Source organism: Agelaius phoeniceus, chromosome 2 (assembly GCF_051311805.1).
Source record: "Agelaius phoeniceus isolate bAgePho1 chromosome 2, bAgePho1.hap1, whole genome shotgun sequence".
Taxonomy (NCBI): Eukaryota; Metazoa; Chordata; class Aves; order Passeriformes; family Icteridae; genus Agelaius; species Agelaius phoeniceus.
The window spans coordinates 17,791,323-17,815,370 of record NC_135266.1 but is presented as its reverse complement, the minus strand read 5'-3'; the positions used below and the strand labels follow the sequence as shown (position 1 = coordinate 17,815,370).

General features: G+C 39.0%; 1 protein-coding gene across 2 annotated transcripts in view; it reads right to left on the bottom strand.

Annotated features, from left to right (window-relative positions):
* VEGFD (vascular endothelial growth factor D) overlaps nt 1-23,525 on the bottom strand; it is a 51,391-nt gene extending 27,866 nt beyond the window's left edge. The window contains exon 1 of one of the 2 annotated variants that reach the window (XM_077174691.1): nt 23,270-23,525. In XM_077174691.1, the coding sequence (XP_077030806.1) occupies nt 23,270-23,278 (9 nt within the window). In that variant the 5' untranslated portion in view covers nt 23,279-23,525. Of the gene's footprint in view, nt 1-2,261; nt 2,894-23,269 lie in introns of those variants that run through there. The other variant, XM_054628019.2, reaches the window with a different exon arrangement.
* Nucleotides 23,526-24,048: the final 523 nt, after the last annotated feature.

Genomic DNA, 24,048 nt, shown 5'->3' with positions numbered 1-24,048 from the left:
GAAAGAAGAGGTCTGGCAGGCAAGGAATACATGTACATGGTGGGGAAAAGGGATTTGTGTGCTCAGAAGAGGATGGAGTTTCTGAAGGGTTAGGAAAAGCCAACTGCCATGGAGATGCTGGATCACAGCAGCTTGTACATAAGCTTTTAACATTCATTTCTTTAATCAGGATATTTGAAGGGGAAAATAAAGTATTTTAACCCTTAGCCCCCCAAAACTCTTGCATGATATCACACTGATGCCACCTGATGGTTTGAAACACAAAGAGCTTTAAAATGTCAGGTGTCCTGGGCAGAGCTCACCTAACTTGGATTCATATAACAGGGGGCAGAGCAGGTTGCTGGTTCTTAACCCTTCCTAGGTCTCATCAGTTGTGTATAAGCTGCATCCTGACCTTGTGGGTTTTATCCAGGCAATGTTGCAGTTGATCTTAAAGAACTTTAAAAAAACGATGTAGGGTGAGTGAATGCAATACATCATTTCTGTGTACTGCAAATTCAATTTGAGGTGTAAATGGTAAAAATAATCATAACCCTGTGTGCCATCCAACACTGTAAAATGAAGCACGTTTTGTGGTGTATTTCCACATGTGTACACACAGAAGCCCACAGGTCATACAGGAGAAAACAACCCAGACAGAAAGCTAACACTCCATGTGGAATAACAAATGGTTTAGCCAAAAGCCTCTGTCTATACCAAAGCAGTCTTTTCTTTTTGGCAATCAGCAGCCAATGCAAGTGAAATACAGCATTTGAGTGTGATACCTTTTTGAGTGTGACCTGTAAGATTTCTTTAAGATAGCCTTGGAAACTCTCTGTGAGTTACTTCAAGAACAGTAGCCTGTGGCTAAGCTGGCTGCTTGACAGTGGTAACTAAATTTCAGTGAAAATAATCACAATTGCACCTATGTTGGATGGACAATCCTGTCACAGTGAATGAACTGTAAGCTAGTATAAGCTAGCAAGAAGATCTCTTGCATTTACTCTAGGCAAAGTGGATATGGATTCAAAGTTTACAATGAAAGGGCTTTCTAGTGGTTTTACTACTGTGCCGAATAAACTTGCATCCCACATGTGGCTAGAATTATCACCCCTGCCAATTATGAAATGGTTACTGTTCTGTGTTAGAAAGCACGTTCTGCTTTAAATGAAGTGATTCCTGCAGGTACAAAACCAGTGATTTGTCATGCAGTGCACAAAGTTAATGTATTAAACAAGGCTTGTTACTCTGGTCCTAATGCCTTCAAAGCATTGATTGCTGAGGTTGTAAATTAAAAGCTTGTGAGCAGTCAGCAGGCATCAGTCATCCTGAGGCACACACTGCTCACCACTGCTGACTTACTGGGCTGGCAGCAGCAGTCTGCAATTAGGCACACAACTTAGCATTTCTTTCCTAAAGCACAGGTCAGCATGCAGCAGGCTCACAGGATAGTGTGTGGCCATTGCTTGCAAGCAGGAGGTTTTCTGAAGTGGAAAAAAAAAATTAGCTTGTTTTGCTCTGCTAGTGAAAAACAAATAATTTGTTCTGGACCACACACTGAATTAATCATTTTTGGACAGACTGCACGTGTAGAAACTTGTTCCAGTTTTTGTTCTGATTATTCTAAATGATTGTCCTGGATGTTCTCACATTGTCTCAAAGTCAGACCTGAAAAATCCTACTCTCATGGTGAGGGTTCAGCTTAAATTTTGTTTCATGTACTATATTCAGAAGAAAAGTTAATTTCCAGGCAATGTGATCTATTATTACTAGTTGCTGTTTATTTTAAAATCCTATATAACTTTTTCTAATGAAGGAAAAGAAAAATTTTTCTCTGATATCTGCCAAACAAGTGAACAACTGATAAACACGTGTTCTTACAGGGAAAATTTCTATGCCAGCATACTAATTCCTGCAGTTATAAATACCTGAAATAAAAAAGTGTAATTACCAAATATTCTAAATACTCTGACTCATGCTTTTTTTTCAGAATTTTCTTTGATTTTCCATAACTGAAACTAAAATTTTAACTCAAGAACAAAGTACACAACAAGTACTTAACAACTAGTAAAAAAAAAATTAAATAGAGAATATGGATTTAAGTTCCTTGTAGATTCATTTTCCTCTATGGCTGCCAAACATCTCTGCAACTAAACCATTACCAAACAAAAAACCAACAATCCATTACCAAAACAGCAAGAAAACCACTACCTTGCACATGAAATGCAGCTAATTCTGGAAATTTGTATTATTAAGAATCACAGTAAATAAAGTTCACTTACCTTCACAGAACCATTCTCATAGTCAGATCCTTGCAGCAGATGTAGAAAAGAAATTATGAAAATATTCACAGTTGCCCACGGTTTGTACATTCTGATGTTTAAAATCCACAGGTTACTGCGCAGTCGTTGTTGTGCAGCTGGAAGTGTCTCTTTCAAAAGGCATTTCTCTACCACCAACACAGAAAAGCTTCCAGAATTTCTCTCATAAACTCACAAAGGATTCCAACATCTGAGAGTAAAAATCTGTCTCTTTTCTGCTCAAAACAATTGTAAGTTCCTCTAGAGAATGTAATTTCTTAAAGCAGATCTTAGATACACTTGAAATAAAATCATGATAAGATTTTAAATAGATATGTATCTGTATGTGTACACATACGCACTCACAAGCGATCAGGTATGGATTCCAGTTAATGAAGTTAATATATCTTCCATCAGGACACAAGGAGACATTCAAAATCCATCTGTGGTCCAGAAAGGGTAAGAAATCTGCTCGATTCTGTGCTCGGTGTTACAGCAGGCTGTTCAGATGGTAGTGTAATGGCCAGTGTTTGGAGCCGAGAGCTGTAATCCAACTCTGTATGAAAACTTTTTTCACAACCTTCATGGAAGCTTGCAGAAGCATGTGTCTTAAATCTGATACAGACTTTGGCAGTAACGCAGGCAAATTTTGGCTCAAATCCCATTTTCTTCCTACCAATAGCATAGCAGTTTTTAAACTAACTGATGCAATCTAGACTGCCATTATTTTAAAGGAGATTACCTGAAACATGAAACTTTAGCACACGTTCTTACACCACACACATATTTTATGTTACTTCTCTGAAGGACAAAAAAAAAAAAAAAAGAGGGCGGGAAAAGAAAAGAGAAAGGCTTTCTTTCATGTGTTCTATCTTATGTGTCAAAGGGGTTTCTGAATACAATTTTAAAAAGCAAAGTTAAGAACTATCTCTGACAACAAACAAGATTTTGATTTTTTAAAAGAAAGCTCATGAAGCTGCAGTATAAAAGGACAAAATCTCTTTTTATTGCAACAAAACACAACCAGCATTTCTGCTCCAAGATAAGTATGTATTTTCTCTGTATATTCCTGCAGTTTAAAACAAAAAATTAAAAACAGAGATCAATCATTTCAAATTATAGTGGGGACAAAGACTCCAATAATTATATATGTTAAATCTATATTGCTGTACTCATATATAATGTGTTCAGGAGAATAGTTCCACTCTCACAGGTTTTAGTGTTTGCAGAATCAGACATCACAGTTGTTAACATAAAACAGTCAAGTACATAATTCTTCAGAGTCCTGGTTTCCTACCTCTGATGTCCAGACAAGTGCTGTCTTAAATACAAGTTACACTTCTCTACTTACCATTAGGTTGAATAATTTCTTCTTCAGTATTGACCACAAATGGACCTTAGCAAGAAAATTATTTTAATCCAGTCTTTCCAGTTGTTGTCTGTTAACTGTCATTAGCTTTTAAAAAAACATATGTAACTCTATAATTTTTTAGCTTTGTCTTTTCCCACTTGATTTGTGAAAGCAATCTATTTCTCTTTTTTTTCTTCCTCCCCCACCCAGGCCACACTGGTTAGTCCAAGGACAGCAGGAATTTCACCTCTTTGAAAGGAGAGCAAAAAAGCTGCTTTGTCAGTGTACCTGCTGCTCCCCCCCATACCTCCCCTGTCCCCAGCTGCCAGAGATATTCACAGTTTTGCACAGCCCATGCTACGAGGGCCATCCTGTGTCTGCACTGTAGGTTATAATTAACATTCTTTCAACTATTTCATTCATCATTTTAAATTATTGTGTTATCTAATGTTTATGAAAGGTCACCTTGACCTCATTTAATGTCTCTGGCTTGCTTTTGATACTAATATCCATCCCCTTGCAGGAGCTGAAAGCCTGCTAACAGGAATGGATATGCCTCAGCCTCGGATGCACAGCTTCCGAGTAAGAGATCAAACCAAAAATAACCTCTGTGGGCTCAGGACTACATGAAAATAACTTTATATCATCCTGCAGTTAACTGGAGGGAGTGTCTGGCCATCCTCACCACTCATTTATGGGATCATATGGAGCCCAGACCTGGAACCACAGGAGAGTCAAGAAGCAATATGTGCCTCCACAGGAGGTGAGTGGGATCCTTACAGAGCCTGTCTCCAGCACAGTTTGGGGATGAGCTGCTCTGTTCCCTGGTAGGGCTGGTGCCAAATGCCCACAAACTGCCCTTAAGGGACTCTAAGCAATCTAGCATCAGAAAATGAAGCCTGTTTGGTTTGGAAATGTTGGAGGGAAACACCTCTGTAGTATTTTCTGTATGTTGTAGCTCATCGCTGTTACTTAACCAAATTCAGCTCTGAATTACAAATTACAATGTTTGGAAAAACCAGGCCTGTGTCCTTCTCAAAGCAAACCATTTATCAGAAAAGGTCACCCACCTCTGGCCTCAGGAAACTTTTTGGCAGGAAGACTGAAGTGACCCTCAGGCACTGAATCAAACTCGTTTATACCAGAGCAAGTTAGATGCTGCAGGCAGAACACAAAAAGTACCAAGTCCCCTTAGGACTCAGACACAAAGACTGGCAAATAAAAGGAAAAACCCTCTTGTTAGCTGCAGAGAATTTTAAAGCTGGCTCGAAGCTGCTAGTGAAAGCAAAGGCAAAGCAAGAGAAACCAGCTGGTAGGACAGGAGAGCAACTCAGATAATGAATTTCTGGGAAACTTTTTTCACCGTCTGTATCACTGTGCTCATCCCATTCCCTATGGTTCTTGTCTCTCTCCTCAATTCCAGATAAGAATCAGTTCTCCCTTCAGCACCACCTCAGCTCTGCTCCTTACACAGCTTTCTTATGATTTTTCCTGCCTAGTGTTTGAGAACAATTTAAATACTTTTGTGTTGGAGCTCGAATCTCAGAAGTATGGGTGAGATTATATTGCAGACTGCCTGCAACAGCAGTGAACAGACTTGCTGTCTGGCCAGACACCTCTGTTTTCATTTAATTTATGAACATAAGTTACCAATACACACACTCTAGTTTCTTCTTTTATCTCAGTTAGCTGTTGTGGAACCACCTGCTCAGTTCTGTGCAGAACTTGGGGTTTGTATTTCTTTTGAAATCTAGCACTCTCTAAAAAGAGGCTTAAATAAAATTTATATGACTATTTAAATTACTTTTGCAACTGAAAAATCAGCTCCACAGACATCAGCAATACTAAATACTGCAAAATGAACTGAAATTTCAAACATTTATGCTACCTTTGGGTAGGCAGCTAACACATTAATATTGTGGCAATGAGTCAGCTCTTTGCAAAAAGAGCTTAAATTTTGTTTAGTTAAATCTGTTTCTAGTGTTGATCAACACTGATGTCTGAAATGGATGAACAATACAGATTAAAACTTTAAAACTATTTATCTACAGGTATCATATATGATTTTTTTCAATAACATTTGAAGTATGAGTCTTTCTTCCAAAGTAGTTGTCCCACATTGCAAAGAAACCTGGAACTACTGATTCCTATTGTCTGTTTTTGTGATGGAAGACAACATATAAATGCCCCAGAACTTGGTAAATGAATGGATTAATCATCATTTCTTGGTACTTTTATGATAGGATAGGCAGACTAAGTGCAGTATATTTACTAGAATTCCTCACCATGATGCATTGGGGTTTCTACATTTGGACTTTGCTGCACATAAAGAGAAACAAGGCCAGTACAGATGACTAAAACTGAAAAACTAGCACCATATTTAACTCATGCATTTCTTGCATGCACATCCAAGGAACAGAAGAATTTCCTGAAAGTGCTGAACAACTCATGTTCTTCAAGCTGAAATCTTTTCAGGTGAGACAGTAAATTCCTTCAGCAATCTGAAATTAACTTAGACCTGCAGAAAGGCCCATACTAGTGTCATTTTTAGCCAGAAAAAATTAAAAGGGAACACCTCAAACAAACAAAAAAATATCTTCATTTGGAAAAATGTAACAAAACACCAAAGGAAGATATTTCAGGCTTTTAACACAAGAGTAAGCCACAAATCAATAGGGCTGCTTAGATCAGGGAAGGTTTGTGAGGATATGCCCTAAATAAACACCAATTAAATTGATCAGTTTGCAAAGTTGAAATTGGAGATTTATAAAGGAAGTTCACAGCCTTTACTTCAAACAAAGTATTGTTTCACCAGCTACTTCACACTTGAAAACTCCACACCATTAGAAGTTCCAGTATGGCACAATGTTCAGAATAATATAATTCCCAATGAAGGTCATTAAGTATTTTCAAGATGATTCTATAAGTAGATCTGCTCATTCCCTCTAACTAATACATACACAGATGAACTTGTTTTCTTGAAAACTGCATAGAAAAAGAAAAACTGAGAGAGTTTATAAAATATTGCAAGCAAGGACCTAACTTAGATTTAATAAACATTCATGACATAGCAGTTATATGGCAATCCAGTAACTTAGTGCACATTATTAAACTAATTATCAAGTAATTATTAACTTAAAAACATTTTTTGAAATAAAAAGCCATTTATTAAATTGTCTACTGGTATCAGAAATTTCTGTGAAATAGCAGAATGCTTGAAACATCACACTAATGCTAAGCTGGATTGATAGAACTTAGGGAAAAAAAGAAAAGCCCTATGCACAGAATCTCAGATTCAGAGGACGAGGAGACTCTCTAGCGGGGTGATGGGGACAGCAGCACAGAGCCAGACCCAGAGCCATCCCTCTCACCAGCCCCAACACTGCTTCATCTCCTCAGCTTCTTCTTTAGTTAATTAGATCATTTAATTGTCTGCTTGCTGCAGCAAACTGGAGCTCCCAGCAGGATGCAAAACCGGCCGGGGAAGAGGGGAAATCCCAGTGGGAGCCTCTGCTGCGCTCCGGGCTGCGGTGGCTAAACTGCTCTCCACACCTTCATCTAGCTGGCTGAAAGTTCACCAGGGAGTGTCTACACAGGCTACAAACACACCTTGGCTGAAGGGCAGGCATACTCCCTGCTCCCCACAGCATCCCCTGGCTCAGCCCTCCCCTGCCCCAGGGAGGGACGCCCTTGTTAATGGAGGAGCGCTGTCAGCAAAAGGCAGATACAAATCACAAACAAACACTTTGTTTGTTGAGCTTCTGAGAGATGTAAACACTGTGTAGCTGCTCTGCTTTTGAAAAGGCTCTGCCTCAACCTCATGAAGAGCACAGCTGCCTTGTTACCCTTCAGTAGTTCACATTTGTGATGTCTAATGCATGGAAAGACAGAAAAACTCTCTGGGGATGGCTGATGTACTGAGCAACATCTTTATATCAAGTATGAAGAAACTTGTGCTTCTTTTGTTTCAGTGCTTCCTTTGTGTCTGTTTGGGTAACTCCAACTTCTAAGTATAACCTACACAGAGATACCTGATCCAGAGAGCAAGAGCTCTCTCTGGATTCCTGTTATTCATATTTATCTTCAATAATGGGAGCTCTGTGTCTGCTTGTCTTCACATCCATCTGTGTTTACATACCAGTTAATGAGGGCACAACTGAAACAATAATCAAACTTTAATTACAAAGGTGTGTAGTAGCTTTCATAAGCCTTTGTTTTACTTGTTATTTTATAAGTTCTCATTTCTTTCTACAGAGAAGTGGGAGAAGCTGGACATAAAGATAACAGGTCTTGCAGTTAAGGAGAAGAAAGGGAAAGGAAAAGGTGGGGAGGTAGGGGATAGGTGAAACAGAAGAGAGAGGAGGAACTCTAACTGGATGATATCCTTCACATCTTCCATTGACTGTAGCCAGGCCCTTGCTCCAGACTGACTGTGAAGCACTGGCTGGTGTTCAGGTACATCTGAGGAGCTCTGCTTGTTCCAGTCAGGTCTGAAACAGCTCACAAAGCCAAGGCAGGAAGCAGTAATCAAAAGGATGGATTCAACACCCAGAGTTCAATGCCTACATCCAGTCTGAGGCTTCATCCTCAGCTACTGTGCAGCAAGAAAGGGAAATGTAACTGCAAAGCACAGTGAGTATCCAGACTACTGAACCCTGAAGCTGTTGCAAGCAAAGCAGATGAACTCACGGTTTCTCCTAAGGAAGAAAATGATAATAATACATTCTCATTTTCTCCAGCACACGTGGCACTGTTGCTAAATTGCCCTGGGAATTGAGGTATGCACAGCTTGCACCAACTTGTGCAACTGAACAGACATTTGTTGCACTGTGCACATCAAGCCCAGAATTTCTCAAGAGAAAGATGTGACTGCAGGTGATATCAACATCCTTAACCTTGCAGTCTCTGGTGATGTCTTGAGCAAGTCCACGTGGCAGAGCAACATTACAGCTTGAACTTCAAACATTTACTTTCTTCTCATCCAGTACAGTCTCACAGCAATATAATTCAAGTGACTGTAGAGTGGATGGTGCCAGAAGAGCAGCTACAAGACATCAAGGAAACATCTTTTACATGAGAAAATCCTCATTTATTCTGGTGACTGTTGCATTCTCAGAGGTCAAGAGGCAACTATATATTATGGGACTGGAGAGTTAAAGCAAATTTGTGCAAGAACATTTTTCTGAAGCAGTTGTTAGCACACAATCACATTCAAGTGCTCCTGGAGAGCTCGGTCCATCTCATCACAACACTCCTCGAGGTAAGGCAGACTTTGTGACAGGAGTGGAAAATGTAAGATTAGTTTCATCTTTGCAATTCAGACACCAGGCTAGAATTTGCCACAGGCTCCCATAAGCAGCTGGTGGAACTGTAGGCACAACTTTGTCTATCAGAACAGAATATAAATAATCTCACAGTCACATCTAATCACAATTAGCTTTTGGAATTTTTCTGGACTTTCTAATCATATTCAGTCTGCTTTAAAAAAGTTCTTGGTTAAATGCAATACAGAATACCTCAAGTTCAAGTGCCTGGCCAAGTTCCTGGGCTCAGATTTTTCTTGCTTCCTAGTTCTGATGTCTTTTCATGGAGATGTGGCCATGAAATAAGAAGAAACAACGCCCTGGGAACAGTTTCTGTGCCAGAGCCCCAGACTCTTGACCCAGTGGGTGCAGCCAGAGGATGCTGTGAAAACATCCTGCCTGTCAAGGCCAGCAAGGAACTCCAAGGCTAAGCCCCACACAAGACAGCCTAAAGATACCTTTAGTCACCCTCCCTGCCTCCTTCTGTCTTCATTGAGCCCAAAGCAGCTTTTTGTAGGAACTTGCAGCATTAAAAAGTCTTAGGAACAACTGCCTTTGCCCAGAATTTCTCCCAAACAGAGTCTTCTGCTCCTCATATAGCTATTTTCACAAATAAAAGCTACTAAGTGATCAGAGAAATCAGGCAGAGAGATAAAAGTTAAAACATTCAGAGGCAGAAAATTTTGTTACAAGTCCAAGGATAACTGAAATGACATTGTGGGAAGTAGGACAGCAAGGAGGTGACAAGGAAGGGATTTATACTTTTATTTTCTACAGGTGATTTCCCTCCTTACTTCTGTAGCACCCTGAAGTGACATCCTTGGAGCAATATGTACATACATAGCAGGTGGTCAGAGGACCAGTACATGGTTTAGCATAATTCTCCTTGCAGGGAACATCCCAAAAGTGTGCACACAGCCATTGCAAAGCACTGGAAGTCAATTTCAGGACTTATACATATCTGAGGACACTTTAGGATAACAATAGTTTAGTAATATGAAAATAAAAAAACCCTTTTGGTGCAACTTAGAGTTTGAGGATGAAATGGGTAATATTTACATTTTGTTTTACTGCTTTGACACTCTCAGACACTAGGCCAATAAAAGGACAAATCAGCTCCCTGACATCAGCAGGGGAGAATGGATGAGATCTCTGTTGAATGTTTAGATAAGAAAATGCATGCTTCAAAGTATTTATATTGCAAAGTTAATCTCTAGCTCTAATAGGAGGATTTTTTGACACTTAAAACACAAAAGCAGTTCTGTGTTTTTACAAGAAATCCACCATTTCCTGTTTTTATTACATCCTATTGCTATCAATAATTGTAAGCATAAACACAGTTTGTCAGTCTCACCCTATATATTTCCCATTGAAGACAAAATAAAAGATGGCTTGGCTAGCTGACCCTTCCACAGAGTTTTCATCCCCACGTTGTTTGTGCTGCTCCAGCTCTGCCTGCATTCCAGGTCTAATGAACATTTCAGATCCATCATCCTCTGGCCAGTCACCTGTGTGAAACAAACTCCTTATCTCTCACTTATCTCTCATGCCCATGCACTGCAGACAGCAGGGTTCAGGGTTCAGGTGCCCTCAAGGCTTCTCAAAGGACAGGAGGTGCCCTGAAGCAGCTCAGAGAGTGCCCTGACATTGATTCATGCTGGTCTCACACCCAACTTGTTTTTCTGTGGGTGAGCCTGCTGCCCCCACACCTGCTCACGAGTGTAGGAGTCTGCTCAGGTAACACAGAAATCTGGATGGATCCCCCACCAGGAGCAGTGCTGTAGAGGAGAAGAGCTCACCTGGCCATATAAACTATATAAGGTTTTAACCAGAGTGTTTTATAATGTCACAAGAGCTCTGAGGGACCTCCTTATCCATTTGGGAATTACCCTCTTGTTGGTATTTGATAATATACCATGAACTTAAGCCTCCAGCACTGCCTTTTGGCCTGGGTACTCATAACAAAACCCTCCAAGTTCAGAGGGCAGCCAGAGAACAGAAAGCAAAACTACACTGCTTGAAAGAAAAGGGGAAAGACAAGAACCAAGTGAAATGATGAGATATTTATTCTTAAGTTCTTATCAACTGCTGTTAACACATTGGAGAAATTTTATATAAAAATTTCCAATTAAAAAAAAAGGGAATGCTATTTAGATACCGAAACAGGAGTTACTTATTTAAAGAAAAAAATTAAAATAAATAAATAAATTTTAAAAAAGCAAAGAAAACAGGCAGACATGAGTCCAAAGGAAATTAAACCTTAATTACTCAAAAGCTCTCTGGGAATGGGTCACTGCTGGAACATGTTGAAAAACAGTAATAGTTAACTTTATATTAAACTTTCAACAGGTTTTAAAACACTTAAAACAAAGCCCCATAATGTGCTGTACCTAAATGTACCTACATCTTCAATTCTAGCTGTTCTGATGTTTTCAGTCTGACAGAAAATCTTCAGTAAGAGTCTTCAAGCAGGCAAGACTTGAAAGAGCTGAAGATGTTACAAAATCTTTTCAGGCTCCACGGAAGACATTAAAAGCAGATTTTAATCCAATAAGTAGGTTTTAATCAATTTATTTTTTCAGTTTTGATTTGGAGCTAAGAATATCTGTAGACTGTTAGATATTAAAGAGGCAGTGACAGAGGGCTGAGTATTGGATCTCTGCTTCTCTGCTATAAGTCACAGTGACCTTGCTCCATGGTCCTGCTTTGGACCACTGTAGTTAGCTCACTCCAAGGCAACAGCCAAGTATGGTTCTGGCAATAGATCATTCCAGAGATCTCTTTCCAAGGCTGAAGCAAGGGGATTCCCTGATTCCCCTCACACAGAGCTTTATGAGCAGGCTTTGCTTCTTCAAACATGCACAAGTGTCTTCCTGCCACGCCCCAAGGCATGCTACATGCATAATTATGATCTAATAATTAAGTCATTAAGGGTAATAATGCTTTAAAAGTCTTTTAAAAGGGATAATTATTTCTTAAAGCTCCAGGAACATCACATGGAGCTTAGAGGAGATGTCTGGCCAAATGCTCCATGGCCCAGATTCAGACAAGTTGCTGTCAATCCTGATGGGGTGGCCTGAAGCACTCTGGACAAGTGTCTTCTCCTCAGGGAGAGATCCTGTCCTTCATTTACCCAAAATCCTACAAAAAGTCCAAGGGACTCATGAGACTTATGAAATATGTGCTATTAGGAATGTTCTGGGCAGATCTGAATCTTCACTGGCCTTTGATATAAGCAATGTTACTTGATGATGCTTCCCTGATTTTAATTATGTTCTGCCATTGAGGGACAAAAGCAAATACAGTAAAGACATTTCAATAGATAATTAATTAGGAATCTTTCTGCCAAGCTGGACTTCACAGTCAGAATATTTCTCTGGCACGCATAACACTCCACCCACCATTTTTCTGCCTACAATAAAGAGCATAAAAGGAAGCAGAACACAGCAAAAAATCAGATGAGACAGAGGCTGAGAGGATCCCATCCTGATGTAGATTCATGAAGAATCATAATGACTGACTGAGGCTGTTCACTTTGCTTCCCCAAAGAGACACTATTTCCCTGTTACAGTCTTAGAGAAGCTCCCCAAGGCTGGAAAAGTAGACCAGACACAAAAGAAACTCATCTGGAGAATAGTTAGCATGCTAAGTGTAACTACAGACCTATTACTGTTGTCCTTTTTTCCTATTTTGGGGAAAATGGACTTTGTTCAGGGATAGCTGCATTTTTATAATAGCAAAAGACATTTAAAAGAAATGATCAGTCCGGGTGAAACTAATCCTGGTGATGTCAAAGAAAAAGGTCCCCTTTACAATTCCAACTTCAAAATTAATGCAGAGGCTGAAGGATTGATGTGTATCATAAAAATTAAGAAAAATGTGACCAATTAATGAAAGAGACAACCATTATCGAATATTTAGGAGCTTTGTGATCTGAAATACTGATAGTAGGTTTGTAAATTTATACTTCAAAGGCTGCAAGAAGGTTTCAGGAAGGTGATGCACCAATAGTTATGGTTTATGGCAACAATGTCAGCAACTCTTATCTTAAATCTTATTCAGAAATGTCCTTCAGTCCACAATCATTAGGACAGAAGCACCTTGTCTTCTAAACACTTCTGAATTTTTTTTTTTTTTTTGCTCAGAAATATTTATGTTACTCTTACAATCCGTTTAAAACCCTTAAAAGAAGTTTTTTTTCCCCTTGAATACATCCAGATTGACTCTTTCTTAGCATTGACGGGAAGAAAGCTACTTCCTCTCCACTTTCAGACAGATATGTGCAACCAGCCTTTTCTCAAACACCAGATATAAAGGATGGCCCCAAATCTTTTGTTGTTGCATGGACTACTGGTCTCCACTGTCACTCCATCTCCATTTAACCATAAAATACCATTTTTCAAAGCAACATATAGGACTTTTTATGTAGTAATCTGAAATTTGAATATATCAAAAGTGCCTTTTTCATAAAGGGCGTATGTACTCCTTGGAGAATTTATCTTCTCCTGTCCTTTCTGAGAATTCTGAGTTGCACATCATTAGTACAACTTTGCCAAAATATTGAACTTCTGACTTTATATGAGATCATTTTCCCTTTCCTCACTTTTCAAAGGGATGGCTGGAAACAGCAATGTTGTGATATGAAAGATCTTTTCTGATTACACATAAATGTAGTTTCTCTGGCCTGTTGCTGGACTGTCAATTGTCTTCATGGTTAAATGACAGAGCTTTGTCTATAGTCCCAGACACTGAAGTCAGTCTATAAAAATGGGGAAAGCTAGCTATATAAAGATAGATTACATATGTAAAATATGTTGCTATTTATACATAAATTGCTTACAAAAGATTTGCAGAGTAGCATCAAAGACAATTACATAAATGTTCACGGCAATTTTTTTGATACATTATGAACACTGTTATTTTTTGTAAATCAAAATGTTTCAAAAGACAAAATACATATTACATGTCTTTCACTTATAAATACAGCCAAATCAGATAAGAAATATTTTCCATTGCTAACCTGGGCCAAGAATGCTAACTAACAGCACAGTTCACAAGGGTCTCTCTGAAAATAGCTGTTCTAAATATGTGGTTAGATTAGGCTGTCTAAACATTTGTAAGAGCTCAAGGAAAGCTATCTGGAAAGGCTATCTTTCATTTCTAATTGTAATATTTTCATAGGGTATGACTTATATTGGCTACCACATTTAATCCCCATTGACTCTGCTTCCCTTCTTCTAGTACTGAGGATTAAGCAATAATTCCCACCATCTTGAGACACACAGACCAGACCAATTAAACTGTAACACACATATTGAAATTCTGATTATTGCTTCATGTTTTGGTTGGAAGTATTGAGCAGACTTACAGATTGCCCTAAATCTCTTAGCAAGAGAATAAGAACTACAGACATGAATATGGAAAAACTGTCCCTGTGCTCTGATCATCCTCTTCATCCATTGATGAAGAGAGCACAGGAGAGCTGAGCAGTCAGAGGCTGCAATACAACATCGAGGTCACTCTGCTGGCTCGGGCACTGTCAGGGGCACATTTTCCCTCTGGGTTGCTCTCTGTGGGTGGCCCCTGCCTTCCCCAGCAATGTGCAGGCATGCAGCCCCATGGAGATAAAAGGGTGGAGAGCACTGGATCCTAAATCAGTTCCAGCAGGTGGGAAAACAGATCTGATATATAACATTGAGCATGTAAATAATAATCTTATAATACAAACCTCTTCTGTGGGCATTTTTTTTAAAGCACAGTGGTGTCAACAGTGCTCAGACACTGAAGAGGAAATGAAAGCAGTAAGCTGTCAAAACACCAGCACGTTGTTCTGCTCAGCCACAGACTTTTGTTGTTTTATTAAGTGCAGCATCTCACATACTTGCAAATCTTGTCCTCTTGCCGTTTGCCACAAATCTTGTCATCTTGGCATGCACCAGAGTGCTGCTTTTGGAGAGTTGAACAGAAGCTTCAAGGAGAGTTGAATACAGATTTACCAACCATACACAGTGCCATGAATAACCTTTATTCATGGTAGGAATAAAGGTTATCAACCCTAGACTACAATGAGACACAAAACCTATGTTTAATATACAGATTTTTGGGAAACAGATAGAAAGGACATCACTGAACTGAACTGAGGAGTTTCACAGACTTGGTCAGGGAGCTGTTTATGCACAGATGGATCTGTGGTTAAAGTTTGTATGCCTTAGGTACCATTGCTACAAGAAGATATTTAGAAAAGTGTCTTTTCTCCTTGATTCTAACCTCACAGACAAGGCAGTGTAACAGACTAGGAGTATTCTTAGTGTTGCCTTATGGCTCACTTGCAGTCAGCAAGGTAATTTTGGACAATGACTGACTTCCCTAGGAGAGTTAAGCAGCTCCTGCAAAGGCTAAGTGTACATTTGTGTGTGTGTGTCAGCCCTACCAGACAACTGCAGCTCCGTGCTACTCCTCTGTTTTGTGCAAATAGAATCTTGCCCAAATGTGCTCTGAACAAGCACCAGGGTAAATATCAACACAGTCTTTCCAGCTTTGGCTGTGGGAGCCTAACACTCTCCTGTGCACTGAAAATCTGAAGCCTAACTTAGCCTCAGAAAGTGCTTGCACTGGGCCAAATCACTCTCTACTTTAGGAACTTATTGGTACCTGTAACTGGAATAATTTCCTCTAACTCTGGATTTTTACAAACAAGTGTATGGGTTTGTCAGACCAAGCACATGCATGTGCTTTGAAATGAGGGTGGTGCTCTAGGGAGTCTGTTTGCTTCCACTGCAGTGGAATCTGGGGTTACTGGCTCAGGTGCAGGTGGATTCAGTCCTCACAGTCACAAGCAACTCCTTCAGCTGTTGTTCAGCCATGTAATAAAATCACAGTGTTTTCCAGATGCATTTTTCTTCTGCCTCTCATATACTGCCTGGAAAATGTCAATTTCCTAGAAACATTTGAAATTATTATGCCACAAGGCAATAACTTACCGCTTGTAGAATTCACAACATATCCCATCTGGGGTTGTTGCTCCATGCAAATTGAAATATTTGTGTCCTTCTTTTCTCAAGGTGAAATGAGGTCTTCCAAAATTTTCTGTGGGTCCCTTATGTCTTGCAGACATTTTGTCGATTTCTTAAATAACTTCAGACTAATAACTCTTTATGCCTTAGTTGGTATCTTGTAGCATTCACCTCTAGCGAAAGATTTCCCTTTAGATCAGTTTACTCCCTATTTTATTCAATCTCTTTGTTTTGGTATTACATTGTTTTCACCTTTGAAAGCTTCCCTCCATTATTATTACCACTTTTTTCCCAAGGTATGCAGGCTTCAACAGAGATTCCTTAAAAGTAAGGAATCAGCTTTTGTTCTGTATTGAACAATGCTGCACTACTGCTGTAAGAAATTATTACATTCAGTAGAAAACATGATTTACTATCTGAGATGTAGAGTAGTCTTACTGGAGATGCTATTCCAATTATTCCATACACATTAGTTAAATTCCAATACTCCTCAACTGGAGTATTATTTCTCTAGTATCAGAACACTTTAGAAGTAGTTTCTTTTCAAATATTAATCAAATTCTTAAGCCGAGTGTCCTTTGGACATTTTTCCATGATTTGCTCTCCAATGCAGGTGAGTTAATATTAATATTTTCAAATATTAATCAAATTCTTGAGCCAAGTGTCCTTTGCACATTTTTCCATGCTTTGCTCTCCAATGCAGGTAAGTTAATATTGCAATTAAATTATAGCTTATCACTAAAAAGATTTTTTGTGTGTCAAATTTTCAATTAGTACCACAGTGAGAAACATTCATATGTAAATAATACACACACATTCACTAACTACTTAACAAGCGAATAAATAATTCAGTTCTATTTTGGAATACATTTCATATCAGGAATATTTCTGCAGTAAATCAGCTGATGGGAATCCCACTATATTACACTGACCACATTTTCTACATTCTCTTCACCTGCCATGTGCAAGAAATAATTTTTCTTGGTGATCACCTCTGACAGCAGGGAGAGAGGTGTAGTCCTTAAGTACTGAAATTCCCAAAAATGTCATCTCATGCCTTTCACACCCCTATTTTTTCCCATTCCATCCATTTTTTATGATTAGAGTTTATCATTATAAAAATGAAGAGTATACCTCAGTAGTTTTTTTTTTTCCTCAGCTCATATACTTTTAGGGCTAGAAATACATAAACTCCATGACCCTTTAAAAACTACCTATCTCCATTGCAGTTAACTCCCAAATCAAGGCCTGATTCCCAAATAGCACTGCAGACTCTGAATCCCTCATTTGTGAGCATCTGTTGACACCAGGTCTAATGGCTTGCCCTGCACACTGACTGGATGCCACAGCTGCACCTGAAGCCAGACTGCAGCCTGTGCTCAGCACATTTGGCTGATACCATTCTCCAGAGTCACTGGAGAAAGTTACAGCCACTCAGATCTGCCAGGGTAATTATAACCCTACAGCAGAGTACTGCATCCTCCCAAATGATTTATTCTTGGAAAGGTACTTTGGGATAAAGAAATATCTTCCAGCTTCTCTATCAGATGAACTGTTGATTGGGAAAACTGAAAGGACTTGACCTACTTGTTTTGCTTGGTGTTGCCTAATTTTGCTTTTCTCTCACCTAGAGCTATGACAATATATCAGCCTTATCTGGTTTGGCTTCTATTTGTGTTCTTATCTGCAATTCTGAATTATCATAGGTTAACTGCAAACTATTATATTTTGGCTGCAAAGAGGTAGGAAAATCATCCTACCATAATTTCTAAACTTTATGGGATCATGTTCTGTACTTTTAAATGTTTAAAGAAATTATTTTTGAAATCACTCAAATCCTGGAACTAAATTTTACATTACATTGTTCACTGAAGAGTGCTTGTGGCAAATGGAATGCAAAATGCTTCCCTGCAATATATCATGTCCACCATCAAACAAACAAATCTCCCAGAAGTAGTGATAAAACACCTGGTGAAAAATTAGACCAAAGGTAATAAAAAACAGTAGTCATGCTGTGAAGCTGCAATATAAAGAGCATTGGGATGTCACTTCTATTTGAGACATATCAGCTAAAATATCTATAGTTTTAGCTAGAATATACAAGAGAGTCTCATAAAACTTGTCAAGCAAATCAAACCTTACCCTATTTTGGGTTTCATTAAGGTAAGACACTGTACCAATTCTTACTCAGCATTTTGAAAGCAATAATCTCTGGTGGATATGGTAATGTGCAGAGACATAAGAAACACAGGATGACTCTTTTTAAAAGGATGAGGTGTACCTATATGTAATTAAATTCAAAATCCCCATGATATTGAACTTACCTCAAAAACAACAGGTCAAAAGGGACTTGTTTTATGGCAGCTAGAATACTACTGAGCTTAGAATGCTACTGAGCTACCTCCATGCATTCACAGAGGGCTGGGTTAGAAACTCTCTCTACAAATATGCATGGAGCTGTCATCATGCAAGAAGAGATAAGTGTATTGTGATTAAAGTGATCTGCTAAATCAGAGCCACTATCTCCTAACTCATTCACTGCTTGAGATCATTCATGGATCCCCTTGTTACCCTAACCCTTTGCTAATGTAATATATTTGCTTACTAGTTCCTTTTATTCACATGCCATGACCATCTCCAGTCATTCTTCCAGCAATCCAGGGCCAAGATCCAGCATGCTGATTACAGCAATGGAATACAATCCTGACCACTCATCTACAGGCCTATTCATACACACCTGTATGATGCATTTAATGTGTAATTTGGGGTGATTCACTACACCCAGCTTCCCATCTTTATTGCTCTTCTAATATGTAAGTAATTTGTAACCTGTGACCATAAAGAGAAAAGAGTTCTTTGGATGTGCTACATGCTCATAATTATTAATGTTATAATGTCATCCTTTTTATTTGAAAGCAGCTAAAAACTATCGTTGTGCTGCAAATGAAATTTATTTCTGGTGCAAACCAAATCCACTGCTGTAGATAGTAAGGAATTCCTTTTTATACAGCTAGCAGGAAGAAATGTGTTACAGATGTGAAGGAATTATGCAATGCTGAGATTCTGCTAATTCTGAGGGCAACCACTGACTGCCAGGAGGGGCATATGCTATGTGGGGAGCTGCTCCCAAGAGGAAGGCTTATCAGATGGGTGCAGGCTTCAGGATGTGGCCTTGGGTTCTCTCCAAGCCATGCAGAATGTGCTGCTTTCAAACCCTGCCTGCCTTCTGCTGCTCTCGCGCTGTGCTCAAACATCTGTTTTCTATGAGACCAAAATCACTGACCAACTGTTTAACTCTTAGATGTGCTAGTTTGAAGGAATCATCTAGGCAATTAAAACAACTAGTTCCCTAAATAATTATCTCTAATGGATGTGTGTCAGTTTTATTTTTTTCCTTTCACTCCTATGTGAATTCTCAGATGTTGATGAAGTGCAGACTACAAGTGACGTCTTCCCTGTGGTTCTGGGGCACCTGCAACACCCCTGTCTCATGGGGGTGGTAAGAGTGGAGTCCAACTGCTGCCTTCCTCAGTACAGAGCTCTTAATGGAGCCTTCATCCCTCCCATTTGCAGAAAGTTTGCATTATCACTTGAATAATCATTAATGAGCAATCTCCTCTTCTGAACTGACTGACACCAAAGGTACATTTACATCGCAAGGTCTTCCCTTGATACCTAAAATAAAAGTAAAGATATTGTCTGCCACACAGTTTGTATATATTCTTAGTACTCCATTCTGAAGTAAGTAGGCATTGCAATCCCACTCTGTTCCTCTTTCAAAGTCTGTCTGTAGTAGATTAATACATGAAAACATCTGATTGCCATTAGCATCTGTAGTTAATCTTCCAGTTGCAGTCTGACAATTAAGAAATCTACAGAAGCCAAAAAATGAAGGAACAATGAAACAACACACTTGAAACACTGCATGAAATATGTTAGTTTGAGCTGTCTGTGTTTAAATCTTTCACCCAAATGCCTACTCCTCATCTGTTCTCACATGAATACAGCTGTATGAAGGCATTTGGAATGCCTCCTCACAAGTTCATACAGCTGAAAACTACACCTTTGCTTCTTCTTTTTTTTTCTTTTTTTTTTTAATTTACACCAAGCAAAACTATTAAACTGATTAATCAGCATGAATCAAGCAGTTTTCATTCACTAAAGGTATCACAAGCCCAGACTCTTACTTGAGGGTGTTTTGAACCATCAAGTGCAGGCTTTTCTATGCTAAGACAAAGTTTCTTCTCTCATCCAGTCCATCATCAGCTGAGACAAAGAAATTCAGTCTTGCTGGTGAGCTTTGACCTTTTGTTATCCAGAAAGCAATGAATACCTGACAAAATCAGCTCTGTTGTTAATCCATAATTACCCATCCAAGGAAACAAGCTCTTTTCAAACAAGCCACCTCTGGATTATAAAAACTGTGTTCCATGCTCCAGTTCAACACCTCAAAGTCACGCTTCGTAGGCAAGGCTTGCATCTTTCAATTCCTGTTGATTTTCTGTCAGTGGAATTTGAGCTGCTCTGGAGTGCAGTTTTAGATCAATAGAGATATTTTAACCCCATACAGAGGAGCCCAGCCCCCATCACACACTGTGCTGCTCCATCCTGAGAGCAGAATTTGGGAACAGGTAACTGCCTTTTCCAATATGTTTCCAAATACTCAGAATGCAGAACACTGCAAAATCAACATACTTTTCACCCTATAAAAGTGAAATATTTTATCACATCCAGTTCATTATATTCTTCTTTTTCCACTTTCCTCCTCCCACAAAACCAATAGCATTCATACCTGTAAGAAGTGGTGTGTGCTTGATTTCTTTTGCCTGGCTTGAAGCCCAGGTACTTGCATGTGGCTTAGGATAAAGCAAACAGGGAAGGAAAATGTTGTTTATATACTTAGAAGCTAGTTTGTAATTTGCAAGATGTCTAGGACCACTATTCAAAATCGGTTTCATTCGTTCTTTGGAAGTCAGCTGTAATATCCTAGACAAATGGAGTAGGAATTGAGGAAGATTTCTACATTTTTTGTACTATGGCTGTACTAATAGAAGCTGTAATGGCAGCTGTATAAACAAAATGTGGAAACAGAGAATTGTAAAAGGAAAAGCCATAGTAGCAAACGGGGGAAAAAGGGGGAAAGCTGGCTTAGACTAACATTCAATACACTTCCTCAGGTACACTAAACTGAAGTATATAATGTCCATTATGAAGGAATGAGGTCATACACAGTAGTTTTATCTACTTTCAACCTGACAGCTCCTGCACTACATAATTTTTCTCTGTATTCTTGAAGTATTTATATAACTATGAACTCTTCAGGAGAAAACAGGGAATTTGAAACAAAAGTGAAATAAATAGTATGTATGAAGAAATGACTTGTTGCTATCATCAATAAGACAGTGAAGCAAATCAAGGGAACCTTAGAAAAATTAAAATTTTAACCAATATTATACTTCACTGAAAATGTTATGCTTGTCTTTGTGGATTAATTGCAAACTAGAGGAATCACCACCCTTGGACTGATATTTACTGGCAAAAATATTCAAAGTGTTACATCACACAGTTTTATAACAAAAAAAAATTCTTTATAGAAATCAATAGCCATTGTGAGATCTCATCCATGCAAGTGATATGACTAGAACTTGAATACATAAATCAATTAAAATATCCATTAGGAAAAGCAATGAAGTAATTTTTTTTCCAGGGCAGGTTTAATTGGCTTACCAATATTTCCAAATGGAAATATTTCTAGTTAAGAGGCAAATCCAGATGCACATTAAAAAAAGCCTTCTATTTCCCTCCCTCCGCCAAATAAAAAGACAGTGTAAGCACATTGCAGTTAGACATTGATGTTTTCCAAAATATACACTAGCCCTCCCCAAAAGCAAAGCAGTGAGAATTCTTTGGAACTTCCTGCAGTGTTGTATAACAGCCCCAAGGCTCTCCTGCCCTCTCCTCTCAGCTGGATGGAAGAGCCCAGGTAATTGTTGGAGGCACTGGGGCAGTGTTGGTCCACTGGGCTCTAATGGACAGGGTTAGGAGGTCAGCAGAAGCCTGCCTGGGTGTAAATGCTGACAGACATTTCTCTGCCACATTTCCTCAGTGGAATGCTCCTGCATTTGATCATCTTCTGATTCTTGTAGAGCTTTCTTCTTTTCGAAGTCAACAATTTAGGGATTGTTCCTGGAAATGCTGCTGAGATCATGTCCTTTTCTGAAGGCCTATTGAAACTAATGTGCAAAGCAAAACCAAGAGCAAATCCCTGAGAAAAACTGAAGTATCTTCATGGAGAATTAAATTTCTTCTGAAGATTTCTAGAAAAAAGCTGAAAGCTACTCAAAGCTCAAGAAGCTTTTCAGGGAGCCCCCAAGGCATTGTTTCATCCCCATGCTATCCCACCCTATGTTTTCCTCCTAACTCCTCACAGACTGCAGAAGGCTTCACATGACAGTGTTCTGTCCATCCACAGCCACAGTGAAAAACTGAACCAGAATTGCCTGGGCAACAGCAAAGTAGGAGCACAGACTTCCTCTGTGCTCACAGAGATGATTCAAATACATAGTGCATAGTCACAGACATGATTTTTCCTGGTCTCTGATGACTGATCTCAGCTGCTGATATATCTGTTTGACAGGAAAGTCAGCTGCCAACAAGCAAACAAACAAACTGGACCTGTGTGGGTACCAGGCTGCACAGCAGTTTAGAAAATGTGCAAGAAATCATCTTTCAGCATCTGTGTTCTGCCCAGACAAGACAGGTTGGACAGTCTAACCAGACAGTGGCAAATTCCTGAGCTAAGTTATATGCTTATGGTCATATCACAGTTGCTTTGAATTGCCTTTTCATCAACTATTTCATAAAAATACTGAGTAGATAATTTCAGTGAATTCACAAAACCAAAATAACATAGTACTTACTGTAGATAATTTCTTGTAGACGTAGCCTGCAGCATTCTTTATTTATAGGTATTGGATAAAAATGAAGTAAATTGAGTCCAGAATTCACAGTGGCAATGCTCTGTGAAACTTAGACTTAATCTAGAGCTGCAATTATTTAATAAATGCATGCAATGCATTCCAGTGCTCTCAGGTAGGGGGTTTTTTTAGGTAAATATTTCATATTTTGAAGTTTGTTATATTTCAAAATACGCAAGCAAATACTTAATGTCTGTATACTTTTTCCATTAAAAAAAAGGTGCCCACAAAACCCAGAGATTTCAGAAAGATTCTGGGTGTCAAAGCCTCAGAAGATGAGTTATTACTAAAAAATAATACAAATCTTGTACATCATTGAAATAACAAAATGGTATATTACACTCACCTGGCTCATTCAGCACATTAAATTTGGATACTAATGGCAAGGAGAAATCATAGCTGGAACTTTTGAAAAAGACACTGGGAAGAAAAACCTCAATGAATCAATGCAAATTGTTCCAATAGCTTGAATTGTCTGAGATAGTCACCTTTGGCTGCCTTTCTGGCTGATGGAGAGAAACAGGGATTTCAAAGGGTTATTCATCTTCTCTTAAACAACAAAAATCTCCTGTGAACATAATCCAAAAAATCTCTCACATATTTTAAGGAGCATCTATGGCAACCAACTCTGCAGTACATGCTCTGCTACAGACTTCTTAAATTTGGGAAGATAAATACCATCCTGCTTTTACTGGATATGTTACATTTGAGCATAGTCTACATGTGTTTAAATGGACGTTTGACAATGGAAATAATCAAAGAAAACAGGAAAAAACCTGAAGATAAATGAGACTGAGCATCTGCTTTATAGCACAGGATAGATCACAGAGTCTTTGAGGTTGGAAGGCACCTTTGAAGACTGCCCAAGTGGGGGCAGCTACAGCAGCACTTAAGCCACATCCAGTCAGATTTTGAGTATCTCCAAGGATGCAGATTCCAGCACATCTCCAGGCAGCCTGTACAGTTCATACAATGGTCAATCCCACTGTCCATGTCTCCAACAGAGATGCTGAAGAGGGCTGGTCCCAGTAGTGACCCCTGAGGAGCACAAATCATCACTGCTTTCCACTTTGACATCAGGACATTGACCACAACTCTCATTGGATGTGACCATCCAGCAGATTC